The following is a 25,060-nucleotide window of genomic DNA, read 5'->3' as shown; positions in this document are numbered from 1 at the left end:
ATGCGAGTTCTGATTGGATGTTATTTTAAGCCCATTATGCGCACGAAAACGACTGAGAGTCTGAGACCACCATCGGTTTCTATCCCTTCTCAACTCTCTCCGCCTGTGTCTACTTTCAATCTTGATAGCATGTCCGTTCAGATAGACAATCATCAGTCGATCATCGACTATTGCCGTTCTTGTCCAGACGATCAACTTATTGGAGGCTCGAAGTATGGCAACCGAGTCGTTGAGCTACCAAATTATGACTTAGCAGTCAAGTTCGGCCGGCATGTCTCCTCGTACGAGGCAAAGAACCAGCAAGAAGCGTACAGTATAATTGATCCCAATGTCGTCATAGTCCCTCGGGCTCATAAGTTTTTTGTGGACGATGAGGGTTGGGGCTACATGGTATCGGATTTTATTCTGGGCAAGACTGTAGATCCTCTTGCAGAATCTCATATTCGAAAACTCGCCAGTATTCTTGGATATTTTCACTCTATTACCTCGGAGAGTGCCGGTAGCCTAGGTGGTGGCCCGTCAACTGGCTTGATATGGCCACATACAAATGATCTATTCATTAGCAGTGTCTAACAAGTGGAAGACTGGTTTAATAGTCGGCTTTTTCCTGGAGATGGAGAGGTTCATCTTGATCCTAGCCCATTAGTGCTGTGCCACTTGGATATAGCCCCGAGAAACCTCATTTGGTTGGATGATGGCCGTATCTGTTTACTGGACTGGGAATCAGCAGGTTTTTATCCAAGGCCATTGGAATTTGCCAGTTTATTCTTTCAAGAATATCATTTTAGCGAGGCGCTTCTGAATGCTATGGGTTTCGGCTCTAGGCGTGATAAGGAAGAACAGCAGAAGATGTGCCAGGCATTATATAACAATGAAAGGTACTCCTTGTAAGTCAGAACCAACCCAATCTTACAAGTTGACTTCCTCAGTGAAGAATTCTAATCCACATCATTTGAAAACAGTCGCTCGCAAGATACTCTAGAACCGTCAGCTGATTGCATATTTCCTCTTCCATTAATCCCGGAGCCTCAAACCCTTCCAATTTGATAAATAAACAACCTTGGAATCAGAATGACTTTGATTGTGTTTTCTACTATTAGAACCTTGGAATCATGCCTAGAAATTCAAGCTGGACCTTGAATGATTGCCCCACTGGTACCTGAGTCATAGCCCATACAATATGACTGCAATATTCAAAAATTTCTCTCCCTTTTGCATTGAATTATCGGACATAATATGTAGATGCATTATCATTGTCGTGTGGATGAGAGGTGGCGTTCCTCAAATTCCAAGTCTATGGCGCTATACCAAATCGGGTAATGACCGCAACTTCAGTTATGGGTCTGCAGCTACTTTGCTCTTTGACACTCTTTCTTCAAAGAATATCGTGTCCACCATTGTCTCTTGACTTTCTCTTTGATTTAATACGAGAAATCACGAGACAAATTGTCTGACTCGCCCATTGTTGAGCTGTCTCAGCGATGTGACGTCAAAAAAACACCTCATTGATTGCCTTTTCCCCATCTGAGGCCTTGCCAGTATATCAATATTGAGTAATCAGAGCTCTACAAACGAAGCTGCTCTACTCTGCCTTTACTTGAATTCTTTGCTTGAATTCTCAACTCTTCAGAACACCCACTCCAAGGTTCTCATCTTGATCGAATTTATCTCTCATCATGGTTACCACGCGCTCAGCGACAGCAAAATCGAACCATGAGATTCAAGAGCTGTCCAAGAAGATGGCAGCCACCTCTACGACTGGAAGAACTCTGCGCAAGAGAAAAATATCTCCAAGTGATGACGAAGTGAGCGTCGAGATTGCAGCAGCTCCCAAGAAGAAGGGACGGCCTGCGGGCCGTAAAACTGCGACACGTAAAACTGCGACGCGCCGAACTGCAACTCCCAGAACTGTCGCCCGAGAGCGGGTAGAAGGACCTACGTCCGACACTGAGAAGCGCAAGAAAGAATGGCAGACTGAGCCCTCGCCATCATTTAATGACCGGATGCACCGTTGTGCCATGCAACAGTCCGTATCCTCCAGTATCAGTATCCCCTTCTGTGTTCGCTGGCTAACAAGAATCTAGTATGTTCATCATGAATGGCAAGCTTACTGAAGAGGATAACGGGCCCCAGATCTCCTTCGACGTGGTTGGGGCAACCGGGAACCTGTATAAGGTCGTCGTTGGGCAGGTGCCAACGTGCACCTGTCCGGATCTTCGGTTTAGACGTGTGCCGTGCAAGCACATCTGCTACGGTAATTCCTACCTCCTCCACTCCCCACAGTATTCTTATTCCCTATTTTTCCACAACTGATTCTAATTAATGGCAATTTCAGCTCTTGTCCATGCTCTGAAGGCCCCGACGAACCTGCAATACCAGCTAGCCTTCCTGTCCTCGGTAAGTAACTTGACCCATGTTTTCCCCCATCAGACATGTCACTTGCACAGACCTCACACTAAAACTGCCTAGGAGATTCGTGAGATTTGGGAAGGATCTCCTCTGTGCCGCATTCAGTCCTGTGTTGTTGAGGACAACGAAGGCAACCGGAAGCCTGTTGAGGGTGACTGTCCCATTTGTTTCATGGAATTCGAAACCGACCCGGAAAAGAAGGAGGAGATCATCTGGTGTCAAGCATCATGTGGAAACAACGTTCACAAGAAGTGTTTCGCGGACTGGGCAAAGACAACCCGCAACTCCGGTGTTCGTTGTGTGTACTGGTGAGTTGTGAACAATGAAACCCGTGAAAACTGACCTAAGCTAACTGTTCCATTCTAGCCGTGCTTCATGGAAATATAACCAGACTGCCGAGGATGAATATGACATTGAAACCCTCCGCATCAGTGGTCGCCGGGGCCGAGATGGCTACATCAATGTGGGGGCACAATTCGGAATGCCCGAACGACGCGGTACGAGACCATCTCTGTATTCAGACATTCCTTCCATTATTCGTGTAAGCTGGTGCTAGTTACTAATATCTATCCTATCACAGAATATTCACTTTACTCGCGTTCTGCAACTGTCCGTCGGTCGCACTCTTCTGGGCAGCAGGAGTAACTTGACCTCGAGAAAGCCTGGCTTATGCTCGACAAGTCAGCAGTGCAAGGAGGGTGAGAGATGGTTTGAACAGGCGTTTTATGGAATTGATTCTACTACGCATAGGCTGGGCGGATTTCTTTTATCTGGTTCTCAAGGGCGTGGTTATCGAATAGAATGGATGGCGTGTTTTCGGTGCTACTTCAAGTTGATTCTGCCATTTCGATCAATACTTTCCATAGTGCATAATATTCTTTTCAAGTTTCACTTGTCTTGATCTCTTCTGAAATCCCTTCATTATTACTAGCATGATACAAGGAAACTGAAAGCATAGAGCAATGTTCTAAAACTTGAAGGATAACAAAATCCATTTGAATAAATTCACGACCGTCAATATCAGCCGGCCACTTATGGGTATCACAAACCAATCCCAAATCCAAGCACCAAATACGCCATATGCAATATAAATACGAGCATAAAAGAGATACACCTGCTAGTTCTTCATTAGAATCCTTCTTCCCCACGAACAACAGCCATACTAACAGCTTCTTCACCAGTCATCCAAGATGGCATACGTTCAGGATCAACAACGCCAAGCTCAGCGAGTTTCCGAATCCCACCAATAACATCCGCGCCAGAGAAAGTAAGCGACAACGGAGGCAAAACACCCGTTCGAGTATCATTCTCACGGTCCTCCACCGGCGCATCCAAAAGACGAATATCCAGACGATCGAGCGGAGCCGGAGTCAATGAAGACGAGGCCGACCCAAAGCGCGAGTCAACGGCCAAACGCCGTTTTTTCGAAGATGGTGAAATCGATCCATCCATACCAGTACTTGTACCGGAATGGCGTTTTTTAGGATGACTTGGCAATTGCAGTTCCTGCGAATGAACCTCGCTATTATTTTCTTTATCTTCATCTTTAATAGGTTTATGTCCACCACGCATATGTTCCTCGGCAGCAACTGTATTTGAAGGACGAGGATCTAATGGGCTCCCTTCTAGCGCTGCATCGGCAAAAATACTAAAGCTGCCATTCGCAGCCGTTGAGCGTCCTGCTCCACGTAGAGCTAAGAGTGTAGGAAGGTTTTTCGTTGCTAGCGCCGTAGCCTTTAATGTATATCGCTCATGAGGTCTTGAGAGAGCTTTCGGTACGGCTTCACGGACTAAGCGATGGAGGCTCTTTGGATCCGTCGCGATAGAACTTGAGGATGTGATAGGTTTTGCGTTTGAGCCTGTGGTGATCGCGACGGAGGTGTAGATGTATGGGGAACTATCGGGGAAAGCGACGTAGATGATGCGGGAGGCGTCGGCGAAGATTTCATGGGATTGTCGTGGGGATTGGTATGGTGAGTCCACGATGAATATTCGGAGGAAGGTTAGAGGGAGGGTATTGGAACGGGCGAGATGGTAATGTGCTTTGACGAGGAGGAGATCTCATGTTGGAGGGCTTTTACGAATGTCGCAGGTTGCATTCGGGGTATATTGCTAGCCCAAGCTTCTGAGGTGGAGGAATTGGTGGAAGTTTTGTGTTTTGAATCGATGCGCTCTAGTTCCAGAGCTGTCCAGCGTGAACTTGCTGGATGGTCTTCTATGTACCGGATATCTGCCATAGCGAGCTGTCGCAATGTGATACCCTGGCGCCAATCTCCTTCCAAGATTCGCTCGACAACTTCGCGCTTGCCGCCTTTTCGTTCTTGCATGTCTTCGTATGCCTGGCGAGCTTCTTCGATGGTTTCCGCGGCGGGGTATGGTAGCGCTTCTTCATATTCGTTGTTGGTTTCTTCACGTTGGAGATAGGGTGGAAATGACTTGAAATTTTGATCGTCCAACCATATGAGGGCAAGATCAAGAAGTGCTTGCCGGGAAAGCTTGTTCAAAGTCTTGGTCAAGGATTGTGCAGTCGAGGGAATACGGAGGTTGTTTGGTAGACTGGCCGTTGTCGGGGCGCGAACTGATTTTGGAGGCGCCATGGCCGTTGAAAAGGCAGGGATTGGGGCCCTTGGAAAATTGAGTACCTTCTTAAAGTAATTGCATGATCGACAAGCAATTAACCAAGATATGAGCTTGTTGTATTGATTTCTAATGTTTCTTGCAGTTTGAATTCCGCGCGTTCATAAACAACATCACGTGCTGATAAACATATGTCACGTGGATATATACATATCTAACCTCGGAAGTAGATGTCTAGATTCAAATATTAGCAATTTACTAAGCTGGACTTTTGTCTGAATATATAGCTTTAAGGTCAGTCAAGTTGTTGTTTGAACTTGTGGTTAAGAATTTCAGCTCCAAGTAAAGACAAATATTGCTGTTCAAATGATGTTATCAATCACCAAGTTTACTGTTTACAATGGGTCCTACTAGTAGTCCCGTTGAAGATCCCACATCGGAGTAAATATGGCTGTCTACATATGTAGCTTAAGAAAATATTGATTTCCAAAGTATTTAATTCAAATTTGAATCAATGATGAACGATGTTGGAAACCTTGGAAGGACGAATATCGATATCTTCTCTCTAGGTGAAGAATTAAGCTCTGCTAATATTAGGACTAAACAATTGCACATGTGAGTTTCAAATTGAAATTTCTCATTCCGATTTATCAATAAGAACATTTTGAACTATATAGGTATGTGTTGCCAAATGCACAGCCAAAACCACTGGCATGATCACATGTGCATGACTCAACCTCGGGAATGAGTTCAGATCTTCCAAGGTTCAAGTTGAGTATTGCCAGTGGCCAACATAATTTCAACTTGAGAGATAACGATCTCAATGACTTCCAGAATTGTAAAGCGCAGCGAATCGCGAATCACGAGAAAGTAATGCAGTAGAAGAGTCGAACTCCACCAGTGACCCACTCTCGAGAACAGCGACACGATCATATCTATGGATGTACCGTAGTCGATGAAGAACAGATAAAATCGTATGAGAGGAGAATTCGGTATCAAAAATCTCCTGCATCAGCTCTTCAGTCTGATGGTCCACACTGTTGAACATTGTTAGCATTATCCCTCTTCCAGGGTTGTCAAAGTAGTTCTAAAACATACCTGCTAGTTGCCTCATCCAGAATCAACAGCTTCCCACCTCGCAGCATTGCCCGTGTTAAGCAAAGTAACTGACGTTGTCCCATAGACCATGACTCAGAGTTCATTTCCATATCAAGGCCACCTCCTTCCTCAATCTTCTCATATAGGCCTACCCTACGGAGGACAGTGATGATTGCATCATCTGATGCCATCTCAAAGGGATCAATGTTGAAGCGTACTGAGCCCGGGACAATGAACGGGTCTTGAGTTACGACGTTCAGTCGAGTTCGGAGTTCCGATTGCGAGCATTTTGAAATATCGATCCCGTCAACTATTATTGAGCCTTGCTGGATTTCAATCATTCGTAGCAAAGTTAGAATGAGTGAGGATTTCCCGCTGCCGGATGAGCCACAAATTGCGATATTTTCACCAGACTTTATGTTCATTGAGATGTCTTGTAAGACAGGTGGAGATTCCGGGCTGCATGTAATGATCAGAATGAGCATTTGCCCTCCAGACATTCCGTGTTTTAGTTGGGAGATTGAACTTACGAGTAGCTAGCAGTAATATCTGAGATCTTAATCGACCCATTCATCGGCCATGACGCAGGTATTTCTACCTGGGAAGCGATATCCGACTCTTCCGGCTCAGTGGTAGCCACGAAATTCTTGACACGAGCAACGGCACCTATGGAAGTCTCCATCCTCGTCCAGAATTTGATGAGTTGCATTAGACTGGAATTGAAGGTCATGAGCATGGTCAGGGCAACGCCAACGTCGCCGGGATTGAACATGCGACGTAAAATGACCACTATAGCCACCAAAGCCACAGCCATCACCGCGACAATAGAATCTAGAACGAACCCAAGACCTTGCTGGATGCAGTAAAGCATATATACTGGGCGCTGTGAGAGGTCCAACAAGGGTGTGAACTTTTTGTCAAATGCCTCCTGCCATCGGAAAGCGCGAATTGTAGTCGCACCACTGACAATTTCGAGGAAGTGGGTGTAAAGTGGTGCTTTTGCTTCGATGTCCAGATGTCGTATTTGTCGAGATGTGCGTAAGTAGAATCTTTGGATCATGTAGATAAAAATGGCTAGGAATGGGATAATGATGCCGAGATATTTTGCATAGACGGCTATAATAATTACTTGGACGATGCAGGTGGCGCCAGCTGTGTATAATTAGATCAATACATTGATAAAATCAATCATACAGGACCTACCGCCGATAAAGTTCAGGGCTTCTAGAGGAAGACCCATGTCGATGAGATCCATATCCTGGCTAAATCTGGATATCAAAAATATATGAGGACATAATCACAGGAGGAATTTGACAGGAGATAATACTCACCGGTTTATAATGCTGCCAATATCGACGTCCAAGAAGAACCGGAATGAAGCCCTTGTTATCTCAAATCAGTAATGCCTTAAATGTATGGAATTGAAGTATGAGCTTACCGCATCGTAGTATCTGCCAGGTTACCATGAAGTTGAAGTGCCGATTTAGACACGATACGGACGAAGAAGATCCTGTATAAGGATTAATGAATAGTGGCAAATAGCTTTGCACTTTGTAGCTCACCAGCAACCAGCAACCATGAAAAATATTCCAATCAAGCTGAGCATGATATAAATTCCAATATACTTTCCCAGCTGGGAGTTTGGACTTTTAGCATTTGCCGCTGTCCATATATCCAACCAGATTGCTGCAATCGTTGTCAGAAATGAATTCATCACGATCGGCAAGCTGTTGTGACCTACTTGAGAATTCACGACAGAAGGCCCAGATCACAACCATAGCAATGAAGAACGTCACTGACGTCCGCCCGGAAGCTGATATGTAATAAGCGTAAATAGAGAGATCTCCACCCTGGCGCGTAGGATCAGTTGACGATTCATCATTGAGAAATTCATCATCCTCCACATCAACTTCTTTTGTCTCATGAGAGAGTTCCTGGGCAGTTTCGAGTGTCTCATCGCTTTCTTTTTTCAAAAGAGCCATTGTCCCTGTTGCTTTCAATTCTTGGATATATGAATTCCTTGATTGAAGACCTGTCAAGCTACCGGAATCAACGATAGTCCCGTTGTTGAGCACAAAAATGATATCGGCGTATTGAAGGAGAAAGCCTATGAAATATGAGCTAGAAAGTTTGCACACAATTGATGGGACATCTTACCAGAATGTGTAGCAAGAACCACTGTGGACTGGAGCTGACGGAATAGACCATTCACGCCCATCAGGCTGCTTGCTATAGACTCTGTGGTTGTGGCATCAACTCCGCTAAAGACATCATCTAACAAAAAGAATTTGGATCGGGCGTAGAGAGCTCGAGCTAAAGCCTAAAATTTATTATAAGTTTAAATGTGTTCTCGATGGCATCGTTGCAATAATCACTTACGATGCGTTGCCTTTGTCCTCCACTGATTGTCAGACCTGAATTACCGAGAATTGTCTGATCGCCCCGATTGAGCTGAGCCAAATCCTTACTAAGTCCGCATGCGGTTACTACTGTAGTATACCAGTCTGTATCAGTTGGCGAGGAGCCAATGATATTATTTCGAATGCTGTCACCCTGTAGCCATGGCGTCTGTGAACAATATCCAATGCGAGAAACGTTTTGCTCAATGTTTCCACTCATATCAACTGTCTCACCGAGCATACTATCGAGAAGGGTAGATTTACCACTTCCAATAGGCCCGACTACCATGGTGATGCTCCCTTTCTGGATGCTCAACTCGATCTCGCGCACAACTGATGATGCGCCATGCTTCCATCCGGCACTGTAGTTCGAAAATTTGACCAGATCACTTCCTGGACTGGTTGATTCTCGAATGTTCTGGAGGCTGATCTCGGTATCTTTGCCATCCGTTTTATCTTGACCTTGATCATCCTCATAAAGACCGGGTACGCTAGCATATTCCTGTATTCTATCCAAGCATCCTAAACATTGGATAACTTGGGGTACAGACTGGATGAAGTCCAGAATAGGTGTTGTCAGCAATGATATCAAAGAGAGCGAGGTAAATGCCTGTGCAGCCAGTATCGTGTTATCTTGTTTAACGAGAGCGATAATAACATAAACCACAAAAGTCGCCATTGGAGCGATGTCAGCGGGGGAGTTCGCTATAGAAAGTCAGACCGGCGAATACTGTGAGCTGGTATGATGGAACTCACACAGCACAATAACACCCACGAGCAGCTTGCGGAAGACTGCCGAAGTAGCGATTTCAACGCGTCGGAGTTGCTGAATCATCGAGAAGACCTTTTCTGACAAGCCTAGCATCTTGACAGCCTTGGTATTCTCCAGTGAGTAAGAAGTGAAGCGCAATCTCTCCTCCACTCTTTCAACCCATTGTCGTTGAAACTTGTTGCTGGCGGAAGAAAGCTTGAAGGTTGCCAATATGAAAACTATTGAAATCAGTACACTTATCCTCTCAATTGCTCCAGAGTAACTGACGGATAGCAATGATACTTGGAACGAGACAAGCCACGCCAACCTGTCGCTCCAGCAAGTAAATCGCAATACCTATGTCAATCGGACATCCCCACAAGTCATGAATTGATCGAAACCCGGTTGCGATACGTTCCACATCCGTGCCCATCAAGGTGATGGCGGTAGTTTCCCCAAGGTCAACTCCTCTGGCATTAATCGTTTGTCTGTGAATCAATGAGACGAGACCTCCTCGAAGACGGATTGTTGCGCGAAATGTGTAGTAGCCGTACAGAGCTGTGGATGCCTATCATAAGATATCAGCCTCCCAGAACCATCAAGAGCAACAAGCTTCGAAGTATAGGAATAAAAGAAATAAGATGTTGTAGAAAGATTAAAGAGAATGAAAGGTGAACGTACAGCCATTCCCATATAAACCAGAGCATATGCACCAATCATGGCCTTTCCAGAATACATTGGTGCGTCGCTATCTTCAGTCCAAGACACCATTGAATTCATAAGGAACGGCTGGCAAAACGTAAAGCCGGACACAAGAAGACGGGGCAAAACACCAGACAAAAATGGAGTAAGATACGCCTGGAAGCATGCCCGAAGAAGCGCATATTTAGCTGACTTGTCACCTAGAGTTCTTATCAGGCCCAAAGTGCTAACTAACTGCACAATCTAGACACAATGTGAACTTACGAACTTGACTCCAGCTATCTTGCAACTCTCGCGCAACAACTTGACTATTGAGTTTTGGATCCAGTTCCGGAAGGTCATGAACACTCATAACCTTCACATAACCCCTTCGAAATGTCGCAGCGAGCCACAAGAAACTTGCTCTTTTCCAAATCCCACTGAAAGGCTCTGGTGTTTTGGGCTTCTCCGCATTTGGCACCAAGATTTTGCGTTTTCTTTCGATTCAAGAGATAGCGACAGCAGGGTACACACAAATCCCAGTGTAAACGGGATTGCAGCGTTCCTGGCACCTGGGATGAGCCATAATGTTCTGATCCGGGCGAGTCCTAATAAAGAGCGACTTGATAGATATAACACAAGGAATGTTGACGGTCGGACAGATTGACAGTGGTCGAAATAAGAGAGTAAGATAGCATTACTAATCGCGATCAACTCGACCACGTCTGATGGTAGAGATGCATTCGTGTAGACAACCGGAGTCCGTAGTTGTCGGACGAGCGTAAATGCAAATTGACATGCGAAAAGAGCACCCAAAGCCGCCTGTTACGGAGCAAGTATGTCAATGACACGCCACAAAAAGTGATAAAACGCTCAAATTGAACTTACCAACTTGCATTTCAGAAGTAGGGACCGTTGAACTTGGCGAAGTGTTTTTCGTAGTAGCCACAGCTCAACAGGTGCAAGCAAAATGAGGCATGCAGCTGGGAGGCACGTGAGGAAGATGTCCTCAAAATAGAGTGTAAAATCAAAGCTGCGACAGGCGGTGCTGACTTGAGGCCCAAAGACCGTATCCGCCGTTGGAGAGCAACTTAATGCCATCATGATCTTCCCACTGTGGAGGCAGTGGGCTTTAGATGATGGCGTCCGCGAAGAAAATAAAGAGGGAATAAGCGGATTTTTAGTTTATCAGATCTGTATTTAATTTGGGGAATTTTGGCTTCTGCCTGGACCATTAGATGGATTCTATCACATTTACTAGTACTCCGCACAGGTTTAGAAGATACGGATTTGAGACCAAGACCGGACTCCGCCCGGGCGGTTGATGGGGCTAGGGAAGTCATGAATACATATTTACACGGGAAGTCAGTATCCATGAATGAGCAGGGAAAACGCCATGTCAGCACTAAAATAACAACGGGTAGTCATGGTTGTCCAAGGCATTCAGGTGAGTTGGAAGGTAGGGCGGTAAGAGGGAACAGCGTCGGTCTGCTGCTGCTAAAAGCCCTCCTCTGTAAGAAGCAGACTCTTAATTTATAGGAGGGCTACTGATAGCCATGTGTTATTGAGAGACAGCCTTGGAATGCTTATGAAGAGTAAACATCGTACCCCTCAGTCCGAGGCCTGTGCGCGTATGTTTGCCAGTTGACAAAGACAGTGTACAACCAAACCTTAGAATATTCATTGAAGAAAGCTTCAGCCATGGCAGAGATTCCAGGATTTGTTCGAGCTATATCATTCCTCGGAGTGTAGCAAATTTAGCAGTCGATAGGTATCATTCCAAAATTGTGTAATGAATGTCAAGTTCTCCATCAATGATGGTGTGAACATGGACTGTTAGTCGATCAAGGTTTTGGGCTCGCTGCCCGAGACATGATTAGGTGATCAATTGTCGAACCTTGGAAGGCCGCCCCAACCTCTTCCTATGGATCCAACATTGGGATTGATTGAATCGTCTGGACTGAGTTAGCACTAGGATGATTGCGAACCCTCTTCAATGGTTCTCAGGGTGAAGCTGTAATAATCAACTCATCCTTAATAGTGTCCAGCGAAACTGGATCCCAGTGGCCGCGCTAAGTAGTCGGGCCGTTGCGAAGTCCGTGCATTTTAAGAGCAGCATGTTGTGCAGCTCTTCCCTGCAAGGTGCACCAGCCATGCTCAAGAACCCTGTCCAAGGTGTTCGTCCCACCAAAGACCACAGTGTAACTTGGTTAGACCAAACCCTCGATGTTAGCAGCCTTGATTAATAATTGCTCGGAAAGATCTCGGGAAAACCAGGATGAGAACAATGTGACTTCACCCGATCCAGAGTTTCCAAGGTTAGTACAGTGGCTTACAAATGATGGGGTTTCATGCTTGCCAATCACCGGTGCCGGAGTCAGATCCCTGTCCATCTTGTCTTTTTAAGATTTGATCAAAGCCGCGTTTATCGCTGGAATTCCAGTCCCGGTCAATTGCCTCATATTGCCTCGTAAAACGTCAACTCTACATGTGCGGAGTAAGGGAGAGAACGAGGCAATAATGTAATTCATTCTCCATTTGATCTGTGTGAGGGCTCACCCTCATTTCTAAACCCCATTTGGGGCAGTGGCCCGGAAGTGGATTCATAGTGGACCGGTGGAGTCGTCTCCGATGATCGGAGTGTGGATTCGTGTCCTTGCCATCAGGACAAGAAATAAAGAGTGAAGAGTAGAATCAAAGGGGAATATGATCAATGATGAATTGAGAGAACCATGAATAGTGAATTTTAAAGTAAATGTCAAAGGATCATAAATAATGAAGTAACAAAGTAAAGTACTTGAGATTAGAACTTGGGAAAGTGAAGGAGGCGAAATAGGGATTAATCATCACCCCCTCTTCCCCACTCTTAAAACTCAAAGAACCGAAAAAACCCACGGCCCCGAGAGTGACTCTGAACCCTCGACTTACTTGATCCCTTAAACATCTCACCTCCACTTCGAAGAGTGGATTTCAGAAAGCGCATCTACATCGAAAAAAAAGAAACGACACCAACCCTTTGGTGAACCCCGAATTCATTCCCGACTGAGCCGCATCCGGCGAGCCCGAGTCACGTCCGTTCCGACCGTAGCGCGAACACGAGTCTTCGTTCAAACGGATCAAGACATTCGATCAATCCGTGGATATATCGTCTGGTTATTTTACTCAGCTGAATACCTGACAACCGATTCATCATGGCCGGTTACAATGGGCGTCGCGCCCCCAACTTTTCCCAATATCTCGATGACTTGAACGCCATCCCGTCGGCCTACGACCAGGCCCTGCAGCAGCAGCAGCAGCAGGGCGCATTCGACCTCGACGATGAATTGGCTATGTTCACCAACACCGAGTTTTTCGACTTCGACAACTTCGGCAGCCTGGACCTACCCTCATTCGATGCCGTGGACGAGAAGCACACACAGGGCGAGGTCTCCGACCACTCTCCGCAGTCTGGAGATATGAAGTTTTTGGACTTCCTGAATGGTAAGTCGAAGTTTGATTTTAGGTATCGATTGGTTGTCTCGATGGTGGTTGGACGCATATGAATGTTGGATCGCATGCTGTATCCATTCCCCTGAATTACACCACCGCTATCCGCGGTTGATGTATTAATGGGGCCATACATGCATCTTTTGATTCATGCAGAATCAAAAATTGCATGATTGGTTCATGGCAGCCACGCGCTGCACGGGGTTGGTCGCACGTGTACTTGGCCTTATATCGCGCCTTAGGGAACGTGCAATGGACCCATGACTCGTGTAGCGGATTGGACCCTGGCAAAAGTTTCCCGGAAGGACCTGCAGGTCATCTTCTCCGGTACCTCTCCGGTGGCGCGTGAACAGCGTTCGGCGATGGCCGATCTGTCTTTGGGCAATTGGCTGTATCAGACGCGAGTCTTCTCCGCAATTACGCCATACCACGTGATGGATGAAAGCCCTGCGATGAATTGTTGTCCAAACACATCGAGTCACCGAGAATCGGACTTATTTGCGATTTGTATGTGTCATGTTTGTATGCTAACCGAGAGATACAGAAGGAAGCATCAATATCACCGATTTCCAGACCGATCTGAGTGGTGTGAATGCGCCCCAGGTGCACATTCAAAATGCGCCATTCTCCGCCGTGCCATCTGTTCCTAACGCGCCTGTGGCCCCGGCCGCGGCCGCTCCCGCTGCGCCCTTTAACGCACCACTGAACGTCGCTCCGGCTCCGGCTCAAAATGTCCTTCCCGCTGCCCCAGCCCAGGTCCCGGCTCCTGCTGCGCCTAAGCGCAAGAACACCCAAAAGGAACCCCAGCCTCACCCGGAGGAGGCCGCCCGTTTCGTTGCTGAAGAGGATAAGCGCCGCCGGAACACAGCTGCCAGTGCCCGTTTCCGTGTGAAGAAGAAGATGCGTGAGCAAGCTCTCGAGCGTACTGTTAAGGATACCAACGACAAGAACGATGCCCTCGAGGCTCGTGTCTCCCAGCTTGAGTTGGAGAACCACTGGCTGCGTGGATTGATCATGGAGAAGAACGGCACCGAGGAGCGCGACGAGCAATCCGAGAAGGCCATTTCAGACATGTTCCAAAGCTTCCTGGCATCTCGCAATGAGGCTCCCTCAAAACCTTCCACTGCTAAGCACGGTGTTGGAACTACTGTCTAAAGCAGTAGAAAAAAAAAATAAAAAAATAGCAAAATCCAAAACGCCAACAGAATACGCAAAGGATAAATTTGTCGCTCGCGGTCTGGTTTTAAGTACTGCTATTCTCCCCTTCTGCTTTGAGATGTTCTTTTGACATCTCCCTTTTCTTTCTTGTTTATAGTTTTCAGCGATTTGGAATTTATCTTCTCTTTAGCAGGTTGGGGGCTACCTCGGGGCGGCAGAAGACCATGAGTGATGATTATTCTCAGTGCAATTTTCTTCTAGACGCACTTTACTCTTTCAATGTTACAAAATATCAAACTGCATACAGATTCCAAGGTTCTACTGAACACTGAAATCATGAGTAATGTACATTTATCATATTGACCGTCTCTTTAAAAACCTTGCCTCGTACATCACCAAAATACTGGAGATGAGTGACATTCATCATAGTTTGAACCGGTAGCTGAACGATCTGTATAGTGGCTCAACTAATGGAAGAGCTAGGGAATCCAATCTCAATATCATGGATGACCAATGAAATTGATGGAGCAGGCCACAGTCTCAAGTATTTTGGTACTAGGTAGGTGGATACAAAATAGTAGATTTAGATATTATGATATCTGTGATGCGAAGGCTAATGATAGAGTAGTACAGTTAAGGCTCCCTCATAAATAGTTGGGGGAGAAAATTAACAACTCAGCCCAACTGGCCTAACGGTCAGCGGTCTCTGACTCGATGCGAGGACAGAGGCATTGGCCAAGATAGTCTGGGTCCTGGCTGGTGGTTGAGCGTGACCGGCGGGTGGGCAGGGTAGCGGCTTCGGCCGCGGGCAATTCTTTTTTTTTTTCAAAATTTTTGATATTTTTATACAAAATACTTTCAGGCTCGCTCTTGTTATCCCTTTTTTCAGAAATGGAAAATAACCAGGATTGAGCGAGATATCAGGGATGATGGTGTGGTGATGGATGTATCAAGTGAGGGTATTCGCAGAATCTCACCTCGCACCTCGATGCGCACCCAATTTCAATTTCCCCATCAGATTTGAAAGTCCCCGGTTCAATTCCAGCTTCTGGCGTTTTATTTTGAGATTCCAGATTTCCCATTCCGATCTAACTTAGTGATACCTTAATGGCTTGGCTATTATCAGTCATAATCCTTGGTCAATAAGCGCGTCCACCTAATATCATTTGATTGTTCCTGGTAAACGCTAGAAGAAACTTCTAACTTGAAGTAAAGATAGTGCATTAGTTCCTCTTCCCAGCCTTGGCACCTGGTTTGAATCTCATTTTCTGTCAATTTGCAGCTTTTTCTTTTTGTCCCGAGGTTTTTGTCTCCTCCAATCCCAGCAGTACTTCATGAGTCCTCGTCGCAGGCGTCGATGCGTAAATTTCGGCGATGATAGCCTGGTAGTGATCCTTAGCAGAAGAAACCAGAAAAAGTTAAAGATAGGCCAAAGTCTATACTAACCTTGCTTTTCATAATTTTCATCATACGCATGAGAGCCACGTACACCCGTGGCACTGGCTCGGAGGACCCTTGGGACTTCAAGCTTCCAGATGTCTGCGGTGAGTTGTAAAATGGAGTGAAATGACTCAAAATTGACAAGACCAGTATCTACTAGTAGGCTATCCGCAAGGCTGATTCGCGGGCAAACTCGGTTTGGCCTGTGAGATCGATATTGCTCTCCTAGCTCAATCATTTAGGGCTGCGCGGCCCCCCATATTTAAAATATTCGACTGGATGATATTCTCATTACGATAACACTGCTCCATGAGAGCCACTTTTTTGAGGCCCTCTATTGATTCTCCTTAATATTTGGGGATTTATTGGAGTGGTGTTCTAACTTGAAATTCGAAGATGTGATTTAAGGGGCTCTAGCCGCTGTGGTATAGATCAGCGCTACTGCACAAAACTAGGCGCCACCAAGCAATCTCAGCGACCTCACCCAATATTTTGGCTGGCATGAGTACAAAATATTGATCATAGCAAATGAGGGGTCTGTTTTTCAAGAGGGCGAACGACAAGAAGTTGCGGCAGCCCTATTTCGCAACTTTAGGCATCGCAGCCACAAGCTCATCATTTCCACCAATTGTTTGGCCCGGAAATGCACTTTGAACCACATGCTGGGGCATGCCTGTGTTCACTGGATGGAGATTAGAGGCTCAGTCAGTGCCACTGAGAGAGCTTTCTGGGCTAGCCAGCATTCAACAAGCCTCACCATCACCCGCGTCAATCATAGGCCGTCAAAATACGTCTTCAATGACAACGGACGAGAGGCCCATGCATAGAGATGCAATGGGATATGAGATTTAATCAATTTTGCGGCCCAGATCCAGGCAACAGAGCCATCAACTGACCAAAAACTTATCCTTTGACCAAGAAATGCGCCTCGACCAGACGACTGGAAACGGCGATGCTCATCTGGGAAGAGAAAACGGGCTTCAGCCGACGCTGCTATGCATATTGAGCCTCTGCTCCTATATTTCCACCTATTGTTTGGTCTGATGATACACCCTCAATCCGCCTTGGGCAAGACTATAGGTAAAGGCGTTGTTTAGGGGAAGCGTATAGACAACGCTCGCTGCTCTATATAAGAGTCATGTCTATTTCTCGAAAACAGCTTTGTATTCAGACTCAACAAGATAAAGATTCAACTAGCCTGTGATCTTTTTTCATTCCTATTTTTCAAACACTTCCTTCGTGGCTCCAACAGAAGCAATCATGTGCCTTTACGTTGAGCTTTCTGCCCTCGCCGGAATTGCTTCATGGGGACGACGCGGGAAGCGCAGCCCCAGTGTAAGGGTGTGATACACTCTCGAACTCTAACCAACTCCGTACGAAGGACCAGTCCTATCCATTGCGACTATTGTTCGAGAATCAACCCCAGCTACAGCTCCCCCTCCTCTCCATAAGGCCCTGTCAATATTTCCTGGGGAAATTGATGCCAGAACAGGTAAAGGTTATATGAATCCCACTAGTACCCAGGGATTTGAGACTTACTTTTATAATATTTCAGACGCGGGGTGCCAACATTGAATATTGCCTCTGGGTGAATTTTTCTTGCTAGATAGATGGGAATTGCCTGAAGCTGCTAGGCTGAATATGGAGATTTAATGTCAAGAGATTGGAATGGATGTCAGGCATGCGACCTATTATTTATCTGAGTTCAAGTTGTATTTCAATATTTCTTTCAATACATATTCATCCAGCACTGGAGATGTCTATCAGCCCTGGAGATGTCTATGAGAGTCACGGGCATGATCATACCAGTAGTAGCTTGAGACAACTTGAAATTCCAAGGTTTGAACTTGAAGGCTTCTATGTAAGGTTGGTCAACTGTTCAGGTTCTCAGTTTCTCTTTGATAACTCGGATATGTACCTACTCGCGTGCTTTATCTGCATTTTAATTCCACCATTTCACATGTGCAAGGTTCCTTTTCTTTGAATTTTTAACTGTACACAGAAATCTCTCGGGTGCTTTGGTAGTGCATAGTACTGTAGTAAGTGATACCATCCATGGTTGCCAGCTATGTCTTTCATACTAGTAGGTAGTGTGGGACCTTGAATTTCATACATATTCAATCGTTTTGTTCAAACTTGGAGGTCCTTCATGAGTCTTCTCTCCCACCCACGGGCAGAACTTGAAATCTACTAGTATGTATTATACAGCTTGGGTTCCAAGTTTCCCCAGACAATGTATTAGTGGGCCCTGTGGGGCACTGGTGTGGAGAGCCTTGCACGTGACGTATTAGGCTGACTGCTCAGTTGGCATTCAACGACCACGCGTTCCCCCACTGGCATGTGTCTGGTACCTTTGCAATCCATTACATGTCTCACCCGCGCATTCAACCATCTAATGATTCATCTGAGTGATATTAGAACGTACTCACCTCCACTACCACTGTCATGACGAATTTTGACGCCCAAGTCGATGGTCAGACAAAGGAAGCTTTGAAGGCGGACCTCACCTTATGGTGCCTTATCAAGACCAAGTACGAACGTGATAAATCTTGAGCCTCCGCAATTGTTATCGCTTGGGCACAGTCCCTTGCTGAAACACTCAGTGCCGGCATCTTGCAAAACGTTGAACAACAGACTTCCGGTTTCAGTGTAGAGCTGAATATGATCCAAATGTTTCAAACTCGCACACTTCTGATCAGTCTTGACCTTTTTCTCAATGAGTGTGACAAGGAGCTCCGGAGTAATATCCACAACAACTTTGATCTGAAGCGGCCAGTTTATCAAATCGCTCAGAGGGGAACATCCTGCTTCGTGTTTCGAAATCCAAAAGCGGATGCGGAGGTGACCGATGAGTATATCGGATTCAGTAATTGGGACAAAGGACCCCGGCCTTTCTTTTCTGATTTAAGGAATCCGCCACTTTACGTTGATGGGACACGTAGAGAGGGCCTGCAGCATTTACTGCTCCCTTATGACTGGAGGAAACCCACCGAACGTCGTAGAGAAGTGGCCGGTTCACCGAGGAATGAAGAGATCTCGGGGGTTCGACGTACTGTCAGAGAAGGAGGACTCAAGTAGTAAGGACAGAACACACTCAGAAGGGCCGGATGTTGAGGACATGCCGGTTGAAACTGGACAAGATGATGAGACCCAGAACTTGTAGGGCGGCAGTCCATAAGAAAGGTGCAGCGGTTAAACCTGAAGTGACATCTAAATATTTCCACCCAAGGCAGCGTTTTCTCTACCAGATATGTCCTCTCAAAGGTATTCGTACCTAGGATATTTGAATTGATGAAACCATTCTAGAGTGGTGGAGGGCGCAGTGAACTAGTCCTAATATACATGGGTAAATCTGACCAGCAGATTCATTTAGTAAAATTATTTCCATTGAAACTCGGAATTTCCAGATGTCAGTAATATCATTCGCAGTTTCTAACTTGAATCTGCATATGTAAGATGGCGAAGGTACCTACCATAGGTACATTTTGGATGTATACATACCCCGCATGATGCACATGTGCTGGAAGTGAACTAACCCAGTTTGGCCAGGCTAGAAAGCCTTACATATGAATCATGATCTGTCCTATGGACCAAGAGACCATACAGCTCCAACTCGGCCCTGAGATCGGCGCAGCACTAAAAAAGGACCTCACCTTGCGATGCGTTATCAAGGCAGATTGGGCACCCGATAAATCACGAGCCTCAGCAGTCGTTATTTCATGGGCCGAATCACTTGCTGAACAATTAAGCACTGTGCTGATACAAAAAGTTGGGATCGAGCCAAATACTGGCTTTAGCATACGGCTCAATATCGTCGAAATGCTTTAGAGACTGTATATCTGCTATGACCTTTTTTCGATGGGTGTGACAAGGAGCTTTGGGATAGGATACGAGAGAGCTATAGTATCAAGCGAGCAATCTATCAGATTTCCAAGACAAAGGATGCATACGTTATGTGTCGGAATATCCATATGGATTCGTTCGTCGTTGACACATTCATGCGCTTAAGCGATGTTGATAAAGGACCACTACCATTCTTTTACGATGCGCAATTCACCTTTTTATAATAATGGAGTGCGCAGAGAAGACTTACAGCACTTATATCATCGGGGTTCTCTTACGGCTGAAGAGAAGGAAGAAATGATAAGGCAAAAACTTGACGATGACGCCAAGAAGGAGAATATTGAAGAATAAGCTGTACATAAGCATAATTTCACCGAAACATTTGAAACATTTGAAGGCTCATCCACATGAAGTATGTAAATTTTCTCATTCCTGTGATACTTTCTTTTGTCAAGCTTCACGAAAAATATGGTTGTGATGGATTGCTCAGGCTTCACGGAACAGCCCAGACTGGGTGCGAAAAAGTCTGTTTCTTGAGGCATCTATTGAATAAAGATATTGATCAAGGCCAAAGGTTCACATGAGATAGCTCGTAGAACTGATGGCTTTGATGCCACATGGGTCCTGTGCTCTTGATCAAACAGGTACAGCGGAGCTGACTTCAGGCTCAGAAGACCCTTTGCGAGTGCTCTTAAAGACAAACTTGATAGTGGGCATTGTGGTAACCATGAATAGCAGCCACTCCAGCGCCCCAAATACTGTCGCCGCCTTAAGCAGCCCACATCCGTTCTCTTCTGTGGGACATTCATTGCTCTCTATGTTAATAGCCACGGCAATGAAACCAGCAAGCCAAGAGAGAAGAGCTACAGCTTCAGTCACGAGACAAATATAACCAATCAATTTAGAATGCCCGAATCTGATTCCAGCAATGAGAGCAAAAATGACATCCAGAAATGTCCACCCAGCACAGAAAATTAAGAAGCCCCACGCATCAGGGACGCCCATGTAAGCGTAGAAGTTGCCGTACTCGAATTGTTCGTAGACGGTGTGGCCGCGATATATGTGAATTGCTATGTGATAGGGTCAGAATTCAATTTTGTCAATGGATGGAAGGGGATACCCGGAATCTCCTTACCATAGCCATCTATTCCCATGACTATGATGGCGAAGGTGAGCTGTAGCGCTCGCGCCGCGAACGTTAAGTCAAACATTCTGTTCGTCTCAGTCTTTGTGGTCATGATGGTGTGCATCGTTCTAGTGAATGAAGTGTCTCTCTAGGCAGTGAAGGGAATAAATGAACAACCGAGACATGCGGCGAAGAATAAATACTTCAAGTTGTCGAAGTCTAGGATCTCGGAGCTGATCGCCTACGTACTTCCTTTTCTGGTTAGACATTTACGAGATCATTTTGGGTTAGGCGGCTACGAGCTGCCACTCACCAATCAAAACACCCCACGTAGGCGGCTTCTCCACTATATTAGAACTCCGCCCCACTCCACTCCACCCCGCTTTGATCGACTTGAGAGTCAGGGCAAATACATAAACCCCCGTCCTTTTCAGCACTGAGGTGTAATATTAATATGTAACGTTACATACATGGTGATAGATTCCTTAATACATCAAATCGGCTGTGTAAGCATTATAGTCCAAGGCTCTAATCTTTTTTTTCTCTATTTTTGCTCGCTATCAATCCGATATCTATGCATTACATAGCCCGATCAGCCATACGGCGTTTCTAGTCACTATATTGACCACTGGACCCCGAGCTGGGAGAATGCTGGAGCCATGTCATACATACCACTTTCTACTCTATATCGAATGTCCACCAGTTTGAACACATACCCACTTCATCATAGCTTGATGTACTCCGTGATTGTCTGCGGCTCTCCCCACTCTCCCCACGGCTTTGTCTGGAAAACAGCTTCAAGAATCCCCGGGCAAGTCGGACTAGGTATGACGTTGTGATCAAACTTCCGATACTCAAAAGACATCTCGCCCAGACTGTAGATCCGTGCTTCATCATCGGGCAGAGGGAGACCACGAACCCTCGAAGTCTCATTTGGCAGTTCATGTCCATTGAGGTCCCTTTCTTCCAGCTGGATTACTCGTTTGGCAGTTACGTAGGCGTAATGTGCGTTCCAGAGCCCTTCACGCCGAGGTGCTAATTGAAGCATTTCTAACGCGCGTCTTCTTATTGCAGGATGCCGGCATTTCAGCGCAGTAAAGTACAGAGGCCCCAGGATTTGCATGTCAAAAGACAGGGATTGTGGTGTTTCCATTCCCATGCCCGGCTTGGCGATCTGTTCCGCGTAATGCACAAGCTCCTCAAAGTCGACATGGTAAGAGTCTGTCGCCATTTCTCCAGCTGTGGTGCAGACTCGTATCCAGATGTAAATGATTTTATAATGTACCAACAGTATATTGAGCGCATCCTGTTTTGCCATGTTGCCAGCAGCCTGCTTTCGTTCAAGAAGTTCGTCTAGTTGGTTGCGCCATACTTCTAGCCTTGCTTGGAGTTTTGCCTGTTCAATGAGATCGTCGACGTTGATTTGGAACATATCTGCCTTGAGAATGGCGTCGTGAATGAATCGAATGCATAGATCCAAGTCTTCAACAAGTCGTTGCCTAGAATCACCAAGGTCTTCATGAGGAAAGTCTTCTCTTGAGTTAGCTGTAGAAGCGTATACGGGTGGGATAATTATGCCAGCTAGAGAACAGAGTACATTCAGACGTGAGAAAATCGGAATGATGTGATCTTCGATGGTTTTATGATCGTTGGTCGATATACTAGACCCTGAGCCCGGGGCTTGATGGTCCTTGCGATGGAGTGCGGCTAAAATTTTGAATCCACTCTGAACGTGAAGCAGAGAAGATTCACCATTGCCTCTGAGAAACTCGATACACGTGAACAGAAGGCAGCACACCAAAGGCACCAAGATCGAGTTTGGATGCGTTTCTATTCGAGCTGATAGACTTTTCACTGCTGTATTCCACTCCTGTTGAGCCTCAGGGTTGGCATTAACATAGCCTGCTGGATGCAGTAAAGATGAATCGACGTCTCTATAAATGACGCTAATGGCTGATACAGCATGTCGAATTGAGGGTTCCGAGTGTGATAGTTGCAGTACAAGTTTGCTCCAGAATTGCGAGTCGAACTGTCCGTCCAGCTTCGAAGCAATACTCTGGTGGAAGAAATCAAGGCCCCCGTAGTTTACGAAGAATACTGGTTGACTTTGGGTAGGAGGCAGATATACCGTGAACACCGTTCGACGTGGTGCTGTACGTGCGGTATTGTACTCGCATTTTCGACCTCCAATGGCACAGCGTTGACATATGGGTTTCAGTTCATCACATTTAACTCGGCGAGCTTTGCAAGTGCTGCATCCAGTTCGAACTTTGGACGTGCTTTCTCGGGTTCTCCTCGGCGCAAGATCCAGCCTAGGGGTCATGATAGATGATTGTATATAACAAAAGGCAGATATTTTGGCCAGGGACCCGCCAGAATGGATGACTTGAAGTCAAAGACCTCAAAAGAAAGTAAGGAGATGGCAAGCAGAATATAGAAAATGGCCGAATTATGAGAGCTACAGAATGTAAAACAACATTAGGCAGCAAGTTTTGTCAACATCCCAAAGTCAGGTTCGGGACAAGTACTATGAGTGTAATTGGCTAGTCCGACTGCCTACTAGCAGCTGATTTAGCATAGATGTTGGCTCCAGCGCTGTGTTATTAGCCATTCTAAAGAACATTTGAAAGAAGAGGATTATCCCCCTCCTCACAGCACAGCCCAAAGTTCAAGTGTCCACCGCCTGATTCTGCCAGCTTCCTCGACACACTGCATAGTACAAATCAGATCATACCTGAGCATAACATACTTTGTTCCAATTCTTTGCTGCTAATTGCCGAGAGGAACACGGTTTCAAGCTAACGGTAATCATATACTCGGTGCAAATATCATGATCTTTACTGTCTGTGGTGGACGCTCTCCTAGCAGATAGCACACTTCAAGTTGTCAATAGTATGCAGGTCGAGCCAGCCATACCACCGGGCACTAACACATACTATATGTATAGTCATGGATGTTAACAAAAATTTATCAAATTTGGACCTGGAACTGAAGTCATGATTATTGAGATTTCCTCGCAACAACCACATAACCTCTCATAATACCAGTCCGTGCCCACCAATCGAAAACCTTCCTAGCTCCCCGATACTTTCCCATCGTCAACCCAAACGGTGTTGCTTCTTGAACTCTTCTCCCCAGGAATGCCGCCAGGTCACCGAAAACATGTTGCGAGATATCCTCCATCTCAATTTGCCCAGGTTCATATCCAGCACGAACCAGAAGACGCACATACTCGTCCTTGGTAACGATATTCCCAAATGGAGCTCCCAGGAACCAGCAAATGATCCGTAGAAGGAAAGAATGATACCAGGATATATTATCCGCGAGGATCAGATCAAATGCCATGTATGAAGCATTGAGGTTGTGGCATGCAAACTGAAGAAGAGGAAGACGAGATGGGCGAAAGTGGTAGATTGTATCGAGAGCCAGGAGCCATGTCGCTGATTCAGTGGTTATGGAAGTAGCAGCTAATTTCTCAATTGAGTTCTGCAAGTTCCCTGACCAGCTTGACGGATTGGCAGCATCAGCACAGAAAATTTCTACTGATGAATCTGCAGGTGCATTCCCTGCGGCCCCGTTATCCTGGGCCCGAGATTTGGCCAGTGCTGCTTGACTGGGTTCAAGCGTGATACCTATATATGTGTTGATCAATGAAGAAGGCTGCTGAAAACGGAGAGACGGTGCTACGTCAGAGGAAGCTTGAAAGCCTGATGCTTCTCCTCTTCCCGATTTATTTTCTGTGAAGTCATTTCTTCGGAGTGAAATCAGATGAAGTGACTGATCACCACATCCACATCCGACATCAAGCAACCTGATAGATTGCCTTTTATCTTGATCTTTCAAGAGATCAGCTTTGGATAAGACGCGATCTAACAAAGCTCGACAGGCATCAGGGAAATGAGTTGTAGACTGAACCAAGTTAGTAAGATTTGTCAAGGTTAACAATAATGGAAGAGGACCTACCTCCCAGTATCCCATATTCATCCACATAGTTTGTGGTGGGAGCTCAATATTGAGCACAGCATGATCTAACCCGTACAGCTCAACGCGAGGTTTTTTGAAGAGTCGTTGGATGAACCCCAGCATGTTTGA

The 25,060-nt window shown here is 45.9% G+C and overlaps 11 protein-coding genes across 11 annotated transcripts; 6 read left to right on the top strand and 5 right to left on the bottom strand.

Moving 5' to 3' along the window:
- Window positions 1–36: 36 nt before the first annotated feature.
- Window positions 37–573, top strand: N7483_012122 (uncharacterized protein; the record flags this gene model as incomplete). Its single annotated transcript, XM_057095549.1, has 1 exon — window positions 37–573. The coding sequence occupies one exon, from the start codon at window positions 37–39 to the stop codon at window positions 571–573; it is 537 nt and encodes a 178-aa protein (XP_056941520.1).
- A 1,103-nt stretch (window positions 574–1,676) lies between these two features.
- Window positions 1,677–2,084, top strand: N7483_012121 (uncharacterized protein; the record flags this gene model as incomplete). Its single annotated transcript, XM_057095548.1, has 1 exon — window positions 1,677–2,084. One exon carries the CDS (start codon window positions 1,677–1,679, stop codon window positions 2,082–2,084), a length of 408 nt encoding a protein of 135 aa, XP_056941519.1.
- A 10-nt stretch (window positions 2,085–2,094) lies between these two features.
- On the top strand, window positions 2,095–2,965 carry N7483_012120 (uncharacterized protein; the record flags this gene model as incomplete). Its single annotated transcript, XM_057095547.1, has 4 exons — window positions 2,095–2,254; window positions 2,336–2,397; window positions 2,473–2,717; window positions 2,776–2,965. 4 exons carry the CDS (start codon window positions 2,095–2,097, stop codon window positions 2,963–2,965), a joined length of 657 nt encoding a protein of 218 aa, XP_056941518.1.
- Window positions 2,966–3,537: 572 nt separating this feature from the next.
- Window positions 3,538–5,006, bottom strand: N7483_012119 (CENP-N/CHL4 family protein; the record flags this gene model as incomplete). Its single annotated transcript, XM_057095546.1, has 2 exons — window positions 3,538–4,451; window positions 4,523–5,006. The coding sequence occupies 2 exons, from the start codon at window positions 5,004–5,006 to the stop codon at window positions 3,538–3,540; spliced, it is 1,398 nt and encodes a 465-aa protein (XP_056941517.1).
- Window positions 5,007–5,806: 800 nt separating this feature from the next.
- N7483_012118 (ABC transporter integral membrane type 1) lies at window positions 5,807–11,016 on the bottom strand (the record flags this gene model as incomplete). Its single annotated transcript, XM_057095545.1, has 16 exons — window positions 5,807–6,023; window positions 6,085–6,543; window positions 6,615–7,236; window positions 7,288–7,346; window positions 7,416–7,466; window positions 7,523–7,594; window positions 7,647–7,770; window positions 7,826–8,191; window positions 8,242–8,404; window positions 8,464–9,188; window positions 9,240–9,473; window positions 9,523–9,802; window positions 9,916–10,136; window positions 10,201–10,412; window positions 10,466–10,737; window positions 10,804–11,016. 16 exons carry the CDS (start codon window positions 11,014–11,016, stop codon window positions 5,807–5,809), a joined length of 4,290 nt encoding a protein of 1,429 aa, XP_056941516.1.
- Window positions 11,017–13,106: 2,090 nt separating this feature from the next.
- On the top strand, window positions 13,107–14,556 carry N7483_012117 (putative bZIP transcription factor (MetR); the record flags this gene model as incomplete). The annotated part of the gene is made up of 2 exons (XM_057095544.1): window positions 13,107–13,395; window positions 13,946–14,556. 2 exons carry the CDS (start codon window positions 13,107–13,109, stop codon window positions 14,554–14,556), a joined length of 900 nt encoding a protein of 299 aa, XP_056941515.1.
- A 3,888-nt stretch (window positions 14,557–18,444) lies between these two features.
- Window positions 18,445–19,077, top strand: N7483_012116 (uncharacterized protein; the record flags this gene model as incomplete). Its single annotated transcript, XM_057095543.1, is given in 2 exon segments — window positions 18,445–18,538; window positions 18,554–19,077. The coding sequence occupies 2 exon segments, from the start codon at window positions 18,445–18,447 to the stop codon at window positions 19,075–19,077; spliced, it is 618 nt and encodes a 205-aa protein (XP_056941514.1).
- Window positions 19,078–19,843: 766 nt separating this feature from the next.
- N7483_012115 (uncharacterized protein) lies at window positions 19,844–20,066 on the top strand (the record flags this gene model as incomplete). The annotated part of the gene is given in 2 exon segments (XM_057095542.1): window positions 19,844–19,861; window positions 19,872–20,066. The coding sequence occupies 2 exon segments, from the start codon at window positions 19,844–19,846 to the stop codon at window positions 20,064–20,066; spliced, it is 213 nt and encodes a 70-aa protein (XP_056941513.1).
- Window positions 20,067–20,478: 412 nt separating this feature from the next.
- On the bottom strand, window positions 20,479–21,080 carry N7483_012114 (MARVEL domain-containing protein; the record flags this gene model as incomplete). Its single annotated transcript, XM_057095541.1, has 2 exons — window positions 20,479–20,912; window positions 20,978–21,080. The coding sequence occupies 2 exons, from the start codon at window positions 21,078–21,080 to the stop codon at window positions 20,479–20,481; spliced, it is 537 nt and encodes a 178-aa protein (XP_056941512.1).
- Window positions 21,081–21,692: 612 nt separating this feature from the next.
- Window positions 21,693–23,291, bottom strand: N7483_012113 (Zn(II)2Cys6 transcription factor domain-containing protein; the record flags this gene model as incomplete). The annotated part of the gene is made up of 1 exon (XM_057095540.1): window positions 21,693–23,291. One exon carries the CDS (start codon window positions 23,289–23,291, stop codon window positions 21,693–21,695), a length of 1,599 nt encoding a protein of 532 aa, XP_056941511.1.
- A 677-nt stretch (window positions 23,292–23,968) lies between these two features.
- Window positions 23,969–25,054, bottom strand: N7483_012112 (uncharacterized protein; the record flags this gene model as incomplete). The annotated part of the gene is made up of 2 exons (XM_057095539.1): window positions 23,969–24,877; window positions 24,932–25,054. 2 exons carry the CDS (start codon window positions 25,052–25,054, stop codon window positions 23,969–23,971), a joined length of 1,032 nt encoding a protein of 343 aa, XP_056941510.1.
- Between the last annotated feature and the right edge of the window lie 6 nt (window positions 25,055–25,060).

Source organism: Penicillium malachiteum (assembly GCF_028827825.1).
Source record: "Penicillium malachiteum strain IBT 17515 chromosome Unknown utg000005l:1.0-9002435.0:326005.0-9005861.0, whole genome shotgun sequence".
Taxonomy (NCBI): Eukaryota; Fungi; Ascomycota; class Eurotiomycetes; order Eurotiales; family Aspergillaceae; genus Penicillium; species Penicillium malachiteum.
Note: the sequence above shows the minus strand (reverse complement) of the source record. Positions and strands in the feature narration are given on the sequence as shown.